This window comes from Saimiri boliviensis, chromosome 1 (assembly GCF_048565385.1).
Source record: "Saimiri boliviensis isolate mSaiBol1 chromosome 1, mSaiBol1.pri, whole genome shotgun sequence".
Lineage (NCBI taxonomy): Eukaryota > Metazoa > Chordata > Mammalia > Primates > Cebidae > Saimiri > Saimiri boliviensis.
This window is the reverse complement of record NC_133449.1, coordinates 277,381,670-277,395,810: the sequence shown is the minus strand read 5'-3', so window position 1 is coordinate 277,395,810 and position 14,141 is coordinate 277,381,670. Positions and strand designations below refer to the sequence as shown.

At 32.0% G+C, this 14,141-nt stretch overlaps 1 protein-coding gene across 1 annotated transcript in view; it reads right to left on the bottom strand.

The window, feature by feature from the left end:
* Positions 1–3,431: 3,431 nt before the first annotated feature.
* The window catches only part of LOC101029206 (cadherin-10), a 165,370-nt gene continuing 154,660 nt past the window's right edge, over positions 3,432–14,141 (bottom strand). Inside the window, exons 10-12 of the mRNA XM_039468492.2 lie at positions 9,586–9,694; positions 8,364–8,615; positions 3,432–4,761 (exon numbers count right to left, since the gene is read on the bottom strand). Of these exons, the coding sequence (XP_039324426.1) occupies positions 4,271–4,761; positions 8,364–8,615; positions 9,586–9,694 (852 nt within the window). The 3' untranslated portion in view covers positions 3,432–4,270. The remainder of the gene's footprint in view (positions 4,762–8,363; positions 8,616–9,585; positions 9,695–14,141) is intronic.

Below are 14,141 nucleotides of genomic sequence, written 5' to 3'. Positions count from 1 at the left end.
GAAGTTAATGAAGGCCTCAATTCTAGCTTGAACAGCCATAATTGACAACGATGCCTTTAAAGAATGACTACAGGAAATATGTAGAAAATGTATTGGAGAGAGGTAATGAAATTGGTTAGCATTACGAGTGACTGTAACGTACCAGGGACTGAGCACTGAGAAAATAATGAAAGGCAAGACAGACTCTGTTCTGGAATTAAAGGAGCCTACAACATTTTTAAATTAATTTCTTACTGTCCATCTTCTATGTCATTTAGTTATTTTAGGGCATATATATAACATTTGTTATAGAATAATCGACTAGAGGCAGAGTCCATAATTCAGTCGTTGCTTTTGTACCTTTGTATGAAATAATTATATGTCCTGTATAATTCAGTTCTTGCAAATTTATGAATTTTATCTCCTTTTATCGCTCACCAAAATCTCTGAGGCAAATATTGAACATGATTAATCATCAAATTCTGAATGAATGCAGGGATCACACCATCCTTCCATTCTTTCATTCATTTATTTAAGCACAAAGGACTGATAATGAGTAAGGGATTTTGAAATGTGACTCTATTTTCTTGTTAATAGGTATGTTAAGCTGAAATTTTTAATAAAGATGTGAATATGAGTGTCTGTTTGTGTATCTGTAAACTAAAAAACAAAAGGAATAATTTCCTCGAATGGAGTCTAACATAGTTGTATTTTACATATACATACACATATATGTAACAAATATATAAATTATATATAGACACTTAAGTAGATATATTGATAAACGAATACAGATAGGTAGACATCTTTGATCTTATTAGATCCTTAATCTTTACCTGAATGTTAAGTTTTTATCATTTTAGGAGATCCTAGACATCTAATTACTCATGCTTAATCCATATGTCTACAAATAAATATCTGTAATCCTTGAAGTGGCCTAAGAGTATCTACTTGATATACAGAGAAATCTCAGCCTGAGCATCATTATATAAATTTTCTTTGCTATCTTGTTGATAGGAGAACCAATGAGAATTGATCAATTTAGTCGCCAATTCTTTTTTTTTTTTTTTTCGATGGAGTATTGCTCTTTCACCAGGCTGGAGTGCAATGGAGTAATCTCAGCTCACTGCAATTCCGCCTCACAGGTTCAAGAAATTCTCCTGCCTCAGACTCTCAAGTAGCTGGGACTACAGGTATGTGCCACTATGCCCAGCTAATTTTTTGCATTTTTAGTAGAGATAGGGTTTCAGGATGTTAGCCCGGATGGTCTTGATCTCCTAACCTTGTGATCTGCCTGCCTCGGCCTCTCAAAGTGCTGGGATTACAGGTGTGAGCACTGCACCTGGCCAATCAAATTAGTCACCATTTCTAATGATCAAAGATTAGAAATCATCTTTTCTTAGATTATTTGTATATTTAAATTTTGAATAATGACAGCAAAATGACTTATTTATTTACTGTTTAGAAAAACTAACAATAGGGCATGGCATGGTGGCTCATGCCTGTAATCCAAGTACTTTAGGAGGCCAAGGCAGGCTCGCTGGAATCGAGGAGTTTGAGACAAATCTGGGCAACATGGTGAAACCTCATCTCTACATAAAATGAAATAAAATAAAATAAATAATTAGCCAGACATAATGATGTACACTTGTACTGCCTGCTATTGAGAGGCTGAGGTGGGAGGATTGCTTGACGTCGGAGGTAGAGGCTGCAGTGAGCAGTGATCAAATTATTGCACTCCAACCTGGGCAAAAGAGTGAAAACCTGTCTGAAAAAAAAAAGAAAAAATATTTAAAAAATTAATAATAGTTAAAGTTAGATATTGTCTTAACTATTTTGCCATCTTTACATTTTAATTAATAGAAAAATCATACAGTAATATAAAATAATTATCTATAATTTATTACATCTCTAGGGTTTAAGACAGGCGTCCCCAAACTTTTTACACAGGGAGCCAGTTCACTGTCCCTCAGACCGTTGGAGGGCCGCCACATACTGTGCTCCTCTCACTGACCACCAATGAAAGAGGTGCCCCTTCCTGAAGTGTGGTGGGGGTCCGGATAAATGGCCTCAGGGGGCTGCATGCATCCTGAGGGCCGTAGTTTGGGGACACCTGGTTTAAGACATCCCTTGATATTATAATAGCTGCTCAAAAAATATTTGATGAATGAAGGTATACGTAGATGAATAAAAGTCCACATTTGTTCAATGAAATCAGTGATACGGAGAGAGGGTTGTTTCAGTCCCTAGAGAAAAGAGATTTGGGACATAGAATAATCTATATATTGGGCATTCCTTTGAGAGAGCATAATGTCAGGGAAATTACTGAGTTTAAGCAGGTAATTATAGGCACACATTTTAAATCTCAGCATCACCAATTAATTTTTAACATATCACCTTCAGTATCAACAAATAATATAGCTGTTACTGAATAATTTCTGTGCAATATAGACCTTATATTGACAAAGAAACCTCTATATTATTATTTTTCCATTGTTTACCGATTTTATGTTTAATGCATAGTTCTTTCAGGATATCGAGGATTTTCTCTGTTTTTTAGTTCAACATATATGATCAAACTTTTTTTGTCCCTTAAACTTTGTCCTTTTGACACCTAGCCTTCAGTGAAAACAAATGGGTTCGTGGTAAAGAGGAAGTCTGCCAAATCGTGTTATCATTTTTCCTCGTCACACAAGTGTATATATATATTTATCAGTTGTTTTTCTTTTATCATCAGACTAACATGCAAACAGAAATATCTATGTTTAGAGTGATGTGGGCCCTTTCAGTCTGGAAGTTGGGAAAATATTACCATTTAATAAGACTGAAATAATTCTACATTAAGGACACGTTAGTACTTCAACTTGATTCAATCCCAAAGCATAGCATTTTCACTAAGTAGAGAGCACACAGATCTTTGGTATTATTTACTGTATACTCAGCAGGGAATGTGGCTTCCTATTCTATGCCCAACATAGTAACTCTTTTATACATAAATTATGTTGTGGAAGTTGAGAAATAAGGAAGCAGTTAGTGTCAGCTAACTTTCATGATTCTTAGGAACTCTGGATAACTAGCTGCCAGTGTTTATTTTTTTTTTAATTTTATTTTCTTGCTTTCTATGGAATCATTGACAGAAAAGCAGGCTTTGTTACAAACAAATGTATCATACATTTAAAATCTTGACATAATTGTAATTCTGTGTCTTAATGGAATATTCAACATTATTACTGTCATTAGTAGGCATTTTCAAAGTCACCGTAGGAGGTAAGTATATTTTCCATTAAAGGATTATTTTAGTCTGAAATCTCTCTGAATTACTATTCTCTATAAACTTCTACGGCATGAATTCCATAAAAAATGATAAAATGTTTTGTTCTTTCAGATATGATTTTAGTGAATATAAACAAAATGAAATTACTGCATCACTGGCATCTTGGTATATTTAGAACAGATGGTCATGTTTTAAGTTTGTTTAAATGAAACATTTTTACGTGTTTCATAAATGGCTTTTACTTTGAATATGAAGAGTTTTCCATATATCACAGCACATCAAGACTTACTGGAAAAAAATAATTCTTACCTCAATCATATCAATTTGCTTAGCACTTTCAATGCTAATGATAATAACATTGTGTTCTTACCTGTATGTAATGTAATTTTGTATCAAGATATTGAGTTCAGGGGAAAATCTTCCATCCTACAGAAAAAAGGAAGCTACAGACAAAGTAGTTGTAAAAACTGGTTTATTTTTTTAAAAATAAATACAAAAATATAAATATAAAACATTAGCAGATAGAATTTGATGAAATGAAATTGCACAAATGTCTGTATACCAGGTTGCATATCACACCTACTAACACCACATGTACATTTTTTTTTCAATTGAATGTACAGAACAGGATATACCTTAAAAGTTTTCTTCACCTTTTTAAAAGCTTCATTTGCAAGGGCAGGGCAGGTATCTAACAGAAGCGGCTTGTTTGTGAGGTTGCTTAAGGGAGGACTATCCTGTTCATGTTTCTGAAATTATCTTTTATTTACTAAGATGGACAACACTGTATTTCCATAGCTTTGGCTCTTGGAAGTGATTAAATAAAATGTTGTATATATTCCATGAGACATCCTACAGGAAAGAATTAATGTAATTAATGAACAAATTAAGAAGTAAATGGGAAAAAAAAAATTGTGCTGACTGGCAGGAAAATGCTCCTGAATATCAAATATTGTGGAGTGGAGACGGTGTGGGTGGAGTTACTTCCTCTTGTTTGGACAGAACATACATCCTATGTTAAGAGTCTTTGTCACTTTCCCCACCACCATACATTTCCGCTAGCTTATTAAACCGAGGGCCCCATTCTCGGAGGTAATCGTAGTTTTGGTCTCCTTCAGTAGTACCTGATTCTAAGGAACTCAGAGATTCAGCAATGGAATCATTTCCTTCATAGGCATAGGTTGCAAGGGAGTCGTATGGAGGTGCAGTGGGGTCAAGGTCGTGCTCTTTCAGCCTTTCATTAATGAAATCCCGGACGTCCGTGTTATCTGGAGCCGTAGGAGTCCTCCGAGGAATAAATAACGTTTCAGGAATAATATCTCGCCGGAGCTTTTTTTCCTCAATGGCTGAAGGATTCCTCAGGGTGCCGATATCAAAGGCCTGGGTGTCCTCCTCTCCACCACCCTCATCGTTATAGCTCACAATGTTGTCTCTGATATCTTCTTTTGACAAGATCAGAGGCTCTTTCTTTCGCTGTCTTTTCAAAGCTGCAAACAGTACTACTATAACTTGAAAAAAAGACAAGGAGATACATTAGAGGTCCGTTCAAAATACTATAAATTACGAGGGGGAAGTACTAGAAAGTGGTTTAAGTTCCTCAGGCTTTCTATAACAGGTTAGAATTTAAGATTAATTTTGTACTTCCCATAGTTTGGGGGAGGTGTCAGGGAGATGCTGAAGAGTTTATTAAGGGTGGGTGGTGTTTAAGATCAGTGTGCCTAATTTATTTTTAAAACAATTTAAAATATTCCTTAAATATACTGGCTTACACGTAATCTGTTTTTTTTAGGAACCGTTTAAGAAGTTTCCTCATTGTACAGATAATATTTATCTTTTGTATTAAATAGGAACATAAGATGCTATATAAAATTTGCCTGTATAAATCTACACAAATTGAATGCAGCTTCAAGACAATTTAAAAGGACAAAATTTAGCTTACTTTTTTCAAAGCCTTTACACAATAGCAAAAAGCAACATCTTTCACAAAATATTGAGTACTGACTTTTGGTTAAATAGCTTTGCTGATGAACTTACATAGTGTTATTTTATTTTATTTTATTTTATTGTCACTTCATTAAAAGAATGATCCAATTATTTAAAAAAGGGGGGGATTAATTAGAATTATATGAATTTAGAAATTTCTAAGGTTTTCCACGAAAATATATATCTTGCATGAGACCCACCCCCCAAAAAATTGTTAGATTAAATGATGGCAAAGAGTGTATTTCCCAAATTACAACATTGAATTAACTACCTCCCCAAAAATGTATGAATCTTGGCTAGGTTCACAATAGAAAAGTATATTGATCAAAAAGGACATTTTTCCACTTCAATGAGAGACAAACAATACTAATTATATTCATAATCATAACAATGGTAATAGCATAAATGATGAGAAAGTTAATATCAAATTCTTCTTATTGCATTAGAGTTTCTCACCCTTACTCATTATCCCCAAACATTTGATCCTCAACCTTTAAAAGGATTTGAAGGAAAAAATGAATTCAATGAGATAAGAAAAGGATAGGAAGACTCTTACTGGACATATATATGAAGAAATATTGATGCAAGTATTTATTTAGCTTCTTTAGAATACACATTTAAAGAGTATGTAATTTATTATATTACTATATGAAGGGGTATTAAGTTATGTTTTCTTTTTTATTAACATTGAATGCACAGACTAGTTTGTCTTCAACCTGTGTGAGAGGCCAAACAATAAACTTTTTTAATGTTACAAAAAAGAAAGTTTTAATCCATTGATAAGTGTTCTTGGCCAAGTAATTAAAAAGTAAATAGGCAGAAGGTTTTTAAAAAGTTTATTCTTCAAGGTTTTAAGAAAAGATGTCGTTTTATTTTGCCTGAATTCATATATTTATGTACACAAAAAAGCTTAAATATTTTAAATCTAAGATTATTTCTGATCAGCCAAATGACCTTACCCAGCAAAAACCTTCTAGGGTTGAGGATAATGACAACTTATTATAATTGGCGCCAACTCCGAGTTCATTTCCCTCTTTCTTGAATGTTTTTTGATTAGGGTACCAAAAATACTCACAAAAATAGGTTTAAACTAATAAAACTAGAGAGAATATTTAATGTGATTTTAATTCAAAAGCAGTTAAAAGCTTTTTATTTTGATTATGAAATAAAGTACCATTGTTTGGGGAAAAAGTAAACCAGGTAAAAATCTATTTTAATACAATTTCAGTGAATATGTAACTCAGTGAGGCCTCCATCAGGCCATAGTCAAAGTGGAAATACAGATTTCACTGCGAATCTCTGTATACACTGACTAATAAATAGCCAAGGTACCTTAGCTCAACCACTCAGGAATTATGTGACCTTGGGAAATGTTCTTAATATTTTGAATTTTCAGTTTCATTATGCATAACATGAAGATAATAACACCACACTTGCCAGATAATTTTTGTCAAGTGAAAAAGTTTGTCATGGCAAAGTGCTAATGACAGAGCCTGAAACACAGTAAACACATACTAAAAAGTTGCTACCATTAATATTATTTTTACTAGAGACTTTTGTCTTAATTACATATTTTAATAGAATGAGTTTCTATGTAATTTAAAGTATAATCCCTTCAAATAAAGATTTATATTATTCATATTTGCAATTGTGGATTCAACTGTCATAAAGCACATTTATTAACTTTTCCTCAGTGTTTGCTGTATTAATGGTAAGTCAAATTATAAAAATAAAGTTATACCAAATTCTCATTCTATGAAATAACATGAGGTTTGTATTCTTTCTGGTACAGAGAAACATTTTGTTCTGGCTTGTATTTCATAGCAACGGGTTATACAATGCATATTTTGTAATGTGCATGTTCTCATTTGCTGAATTACATAAAAATCTAATCTAGCATTGTTCATTTCATCCATTCAACGATTTATCTGTCATAAGTAATTTACCTTTCTGTTACTTAAAAACAGAGTGAAAGTGCATAAATGCTATGATAAAAGTAGAAAAATTGAAACTTCGATAGAATGAAGTAGACATAATCAGTCAAATAAAGAACATGGAAGTAATGTTAATCAATTTTTTTATTGTTGCCGTTCTTAATTTTTTATAAAAATGTGCTCTGTTTTTATAATCATAAAAATAGCATTAGGAGAAATACCTAATGCAGATGACAGGGAGATGGATGCGGCAAACCACCAGCATGGCACGTGTAGACCCATGTAACAAACCTGCATGATCTGTGCATGTACCCTTGAGCTTAAAGTATAATAAATAAATTTTTAAAAATATTACAATTTATTATCATCAACATTATTTTAAAATTTAAGATGAATGCTGAATTGTTTTATTCAACTTGATTTTGCATGTATAAAAAGGAATTATTGAATATAGGAATACTTATGGAAAGTGCTTCTATATGAAGGTTTTGAATTGCTTTTCTAACAAATGCTATCAACTTAACCTTCATCTTTTTTTTTTTTTTTTTTTTTTTTTTTGCCTTATAGAGATTAATTAATGTCCACCTTCCAAAGCTGGGGTTTGAGACCCTATGATTCTCTTACATCTCTTCCAACTCCTATTTGATTCCTGGCTGGAGGATGTTCCAGAAGACCCATTGCCACAGTCTCTGTTACTACATGACTCAGGAGGAAAGTAATAGGCCACCAATAAACTATTTGGAGTCCTGGCCTTTGATGCATCTCTTTCATTTATTCACTGGACCTAGGTTTCAAACATCACTTAATTCCATCAGAACATTCAGCATGACTAGAAAGAATTTTGTCTCTCAAACTTCCAAGCTCCTGCATTCATTCTTCTTGCCATTTCCTTTGTTTACTGCAGTGTGGTGAAAAGAGAGTTGTTTTTTTTTCTGAATATTTTGATGCACATTTGAATGAATTCTAGGCCCCATTAGGTAGAGTTTCATGATTACTACTACTACTACAAAAATTCTTTATATATTCTGATCAAAGAAAATATTTTAACATAAAGAATATCACATCATTTATGTCTATCATAAATCTTGGGGTTGGTTTTGTGGGGTGGTATTTTAATAGCAACATTTCTTCTTCAAAAGCATACGAGAGTAAAAAGCCTAGAGAATGCTCCCGTTGTGTTTAAGGTCTCTTACCCAGTAGAATAACGATGCAGAGGAGGATGGCGATCAAGGCCCCAGTGCTGAGGCCGGCAGGGAGGAGCAGGGCTTCAGCACTGCAGGACTGCATGTTGCCTTGGCTGTCACAAGCGCACACTCGAATGGTCAGTGTGCCTGTGCTGCTCTGAATTGGGTAATCATTGTCTGATATCACCACAGGCAAGAGATAGGAACTGATTTCATGTCTATTGAATCCATTTTTTCTGGTTAAGATTCTGGCAGTATTATCTAAAATAAAATTTAAAATATTACAAATGGTTTGGGATACTAAATGTTTCTCAATGTGATAACCAAAGTTTAACATATAAATAAAAACATATATATGTAAAATATAAAATTGATATACATTTTCCTAAAAAATAAGTATAATGCAATTATTGTAGAGATAAGACAAAAAATTAATTTTAGAAATACACTATACATTATTTATTTATCAGGTTTTCAGGTAATTCCTCAGTATTGTTTTCAAAGCGGTAAATTTTTGTAAGTGAATAATTTGCCAAGATGACACAGATGATAACAATTGGTTTTTCTCTTTGCAAAAAACTTATTTTGCATACCGAGAGAAAAGTCATACTAAAAGTATATTTTTAAATATATGTGCATCTGTGCGTGTGTGCTTACACACATACAGAACACACATCAATTCCATATTCATGAGGAAAATGAATTAGCTAAAGTTCACACATTGTTGCATGTTTTAAATCAATATCAAAGTTTTAAAAACCCTTCGAGAAGCATTACATCTTGCCATTGCAACAGTACCTTAGTAACAATGCCTTTGTACTGGCTTTTCTTTTCACTCCCTTATGCATATTTGGCTTTGGTGAATCTGCTGCTGCTTAATCTCATTGAAGTCTGCTTAAGAGTCTCATTGAATCATTTATTTCTCTATGCTATGTGTTCTATATTATTGTTGTAAGAATTATTTCCAGCCTTTATAATCTTTTCAAGACTCAATCATTTCTTTAACATCCATAAAGAGACCTTTTTCACATATTTTATTATTTTAAAATTGAAGAGAGTACATATTGCTAAGGAAGAGTTTACTAAATATATCATTAAATACCTGATTAAAACAAAATTGTATAACTCAGTTCAATCAATAGGTATGGCATATATATATTGCAATGGTTACATTAGGGAAATTGCCTGTTTATGTCATCATAAGTCATAGTGAGCAAGTTCTAAAATTTACCTTCATTATCCTGTACAGTGAAGTTTGGATTGACAGCAGCTAAACTGAAAAAAAATTTCTGTCCACCTAAAGGGTCATCTTTGTCTACTGCACTTATAGTCTGTATTAGCTGCAGAAAAAGAAAAATACATCTCATCAATATATCTCTTATCCATGGGTATAATCTGTACTTTTTAAAGATCTTCATTTTGTCTAAAGTTTTTCAAAATAATTGGCTTCTGTTACTTGTGAATATATATTTGAGTTAATCCATCTTTTAATTACTGCACTGATTTTAATCATCTCTGCCTCTGTCATCTCTATCTCTCTTGGATCATACCCTTTGCTTCAAAATTCTCAAGGAAAATATTATATTCTTTGAGGTTTTGTTAATTTAGATATAGTACTTAAAATGAGATTATTTTATAAGCATTTATACATTGATCTGGAAGAATTTGTCTAATATCAGAAAAAATTAGGAAATATTGTTACTATGCTTTGTTTCTTCCCCAAAATAAAGTGAAAAATGGTTGAGGAATGTAGACATTTCAGAGGTAATATTATATATTACTTTTTAACAGTCCTAAACATTGTTATAAACTTTGACAGTCAAAGTTCAATTAGTTTACACTTTCAGTAAAATTATATTTTAAAAAGTCAACATATGTATATTATGTGGGAGTTATTTTAAAAGGGTAAACTCTTACTGATTTTACTGTAAGAGAAAATATAAGAAGCGGTATGGTAGCAAAGTACTGCTTTGCACATATTATATGATTAACTCATATACAAATATGTATGTAAAATGTATACATATGTAATAGGTAGTTTTTTGCATGTTGTTCTTTAACATATTTATAATGAAATTTATATTTTTAAGTGTTCTAATTTTTAAGACAGCCTCAAAAGTTGTTAAATAAATACACTGATGCTTATATAGTCAAATTTATGATTAACTAAGAGGAATATACTTTTTACTTCATTAACTCAATGCTGTGTGGATGTTGGGTGGAAATATTTGTTGCTGATGTTTTGTTGGTTTAACAAATGATTTAAGTTAAAAATATTATGTAAAAAGTTACAAGAAGTAAAGAAATTATTACAGCTATCTTTATTAGATTACTTTTCTTTTTAAGTGTTTTATAGCAATAAAATGTGATACGTTTGTGGCAAAAGTCTATTAATTACAACCCTTACCGTTTATTTCAAAAGAATACAAGAAATGTGAATGGATCAAAGATTTACATTTATTGTCCAGAAATAAGCAGCAAGAAAAAAAAATCATTTAAAATTTCGAATCATTTTAAAAGCATATTTTAAAAACAGCAACATAATTATTTGACTAAAGTTTAATTGGAACTTAAGATTAAATACAAGCAATAATTATTAAAAACAAGAGTATACATCTATTAAAATTAATGAAAGAAGTCAAAATATTGTTAACTAATACTACTTAGGATGTGTCAATTCAATGAAAAAATATTTCTTGACTGATTTCTTGTCTGTCAAATATATTCTCAAGGATTTCCTTTTTAAATAGTGATTTGTAAAATAATTGAAGAGAAAAAATGGCATAAATGGAATAACATTCAAAAAGATAGTGGACTAATGGAACTCCTTAGTCACTGAGATTAACATTTTAACATTCACATACAGACACAAAAAGTGATGGAAATGTAAAAATAAGACTAATAGCCTTTGAAAATGGAAACTCAAATGTCTCAAAGTAAATATACATTTGCAACTGTATATTTTCTCTCAAAATAAATGTACAAAATACAATTTCAATTTATTTTTATAGATCAAAATAATGCAGTTCAAAAATCAAATGGTGATATCTTTACATATATCTATAAGAAATTATAAAAATTAACATTAAAATAATTAATTAAACTGTATTATTTTAATCAAATATTATAGTACTATTGATTTAAAGATCAGTAGTTAATTTATACATTTTCATTGAATATTATAAAAGGAGTAAGTCAAACTCACAGTGATGATACAAACAAAATGGAATCATGTTGCAGAATCTGTATCATATTACAATATATTTTTATGATCTGAAGATGTCTCTATTGCAGATGGAGGCACTTACATCCTTTAAAAGATGATAGTTTATTTTTTTTTCTCTTATTTAAGACATTACTTCTAGTGTTCAACTTCTTAATATCCAGAATTTACCTCTCAATGAAGTTTTTCTTTCCATTTTCACCATATATTAAAAATCACAGTGCTTTTGTTTTGGTAAATGTGCCATAATGACTGGTAACAGATATAATAACTCAGCACAAAGGAGATAAAATTATTTTCCCTGGGTCTCTGTCAGCATCCACTGTTTCTTTTTTGTCCTGGAGACAAACTCATTTTGATCCATTTCCAACAAAAGAGTTTGCCACAATTAGGAAACAAACAAAAACTAGTGATTTCCAGTATTCATTTTGAGCACGTGAAGAAAAGTGTACAGATAAGTCATTTACATTTTATCTCCTTAGCAACAATATAATTAATTTATATTTTAACTGGGCTAGTCTAAAATAATCTTAAATCAACTTGAGGAATGTTTCAGTGATCATACTATTATGATGTCTGGAACAATGAATGGATTCTAAGACATAATGTTAAAAACTGGTTAAGTTTTAATATGTTTTTGCTTTTTCTGTGGCAAGACTTGAACTTTCTGTTAGTGAGAATACTTCCTTTGTGCTGGTGAAATGCACGCTTTTCAGTTGTTAGGGAAGTAATAAGGATCATTCTATGGAAAATACGTAGTGGGATATTTTTGGTTTCATAAAGACTTACTTGCTGTTTGGTTTGATATTTGTTGATGGTTGAGATGTGGCTTGATAAGTCACTTAGATACTATCGAAGGGAAATAGAAACTGCATATCTCCCTAGAGAGACACCTCGGGAAATCTGTGATATTAAATCCTTTCCATAAGGATTAAAATTATTAAAATGTTTTTTATTTACTCGAAATATATTTTATTGACTGCAGGAGTAAGAATGAGTGAGACAAGACAGAAGGAGAAACATCAACAGCCAGCCCTCTGTCCTCTCTTTTGCTGGGGTCCTCTGACTCTCAGGTGGAAAAGGGGAAGGGTCAAGAAGCCTAGTTTAGGCACCAGAGGGGACTACTAATGTTACTTCAGCTAAAAGTTACGTTTCTATGGAGAAATTCTACCCTTAGATCAGAAAATAGGCAAGAGCAAGGAATAGAAAGGAGGAAGGATGGTCATGAGGTTTATTTCTGTCACCCCATTTTGTCCACAAACCAAATGAATGGAATTATTTTTCATGTTGGTGCTCTAAGTGCTGTTCTTAATGTGCGCTTAATTCAGGGGAGTGCTGGGTGGACTGAGATACTCTGTAATTAACTAAAGCACACCTAGAAATCCTGACATGCTTCTGCTTTCCTAAAAGGGGAGTCAGAGCTAACAAATTAATGCTAAAAAGGCTCTGAAAAAGAATGTTATCAAATTACCACTTTGATTTTGTCTACTAGGGTGTCATAACCTAGAATTTCATCACTAAATACATAACTGCTTAGTTTTAGCAAGGCATTTTTCAGCCTATGAGACCCACGTGACATCTAACAAACTGGTCGTATTACAAATTGCTTGTATGGGAGGCTATTGCACATGCAGCCAATTCCACAGAAAATATTAATCATCCTCTTCCTATCAAGTCGGTCAAGACAGGCTAACTCCTTTTTTATTGAAATCATCTTTTATTTGATTATTTTCCTTCAATAAGCCAACTGTTTTTCAAATGTCCAAAAGGGATGGAAAAGTTGTGAGCCAGTTAGAGTTAAAAAGAAAATAGGCAGAAGGAAAATAAACAAACATATTTTCTATTTTGTATATTTTGAATACATTTGTAAATCAGTAGTTATAATGACTTGAACGCTCTGAAAAGATATCTTTTGAAAATCAAATAGAATAACCATAGAGGGAGCAATGTATGCAGCAGTGGCAAAGTGGGTAATTTATCTCTTAGAGAAAAGACTTCAGCTTATATCATGCTGAGCCTGCCAAGCAGAGGACGATTTGGAATGGTATTTTTGGGGCGTGCACTGTTTCATTAAGTAGTAAGTGGGAAGCAGCTAAGTCATTTAAATATTCCAAATTAAACATTTCCGTAACATTTTCAAGTAAAAAAAAAAATCAAATTGCAGCAATTTTACCATATTCAAACAACAGACAGGCTATTGAATTCTTGTTAGAATCTTCAAAAGAAAGAATTTGAATTATTCCACAATATAATTTGCATAAAAATGTAACAGTGACATTGATGTTTATAAAGAGTATCAAATAATGTCAAAACATAATACAATTTCATGATGGCTCCTTTTTTTTTTTGATAAAACACATTTGATTCCCAATTATCATTTATACCACGCAGCTTCCTTCTGTGAAGATAGCACTCAAACCAATTAAGAGCATTCTCTTTCAGCCATATACACTGGAGCTTTTCAATCAACAAAATGAGTCCACTGAGGAAAAGACTTACAGAATTATAAACAAAGCTGATGTACAAAAAATACTTTAAAGGACTAAAACCAAGTCATTAAGCAC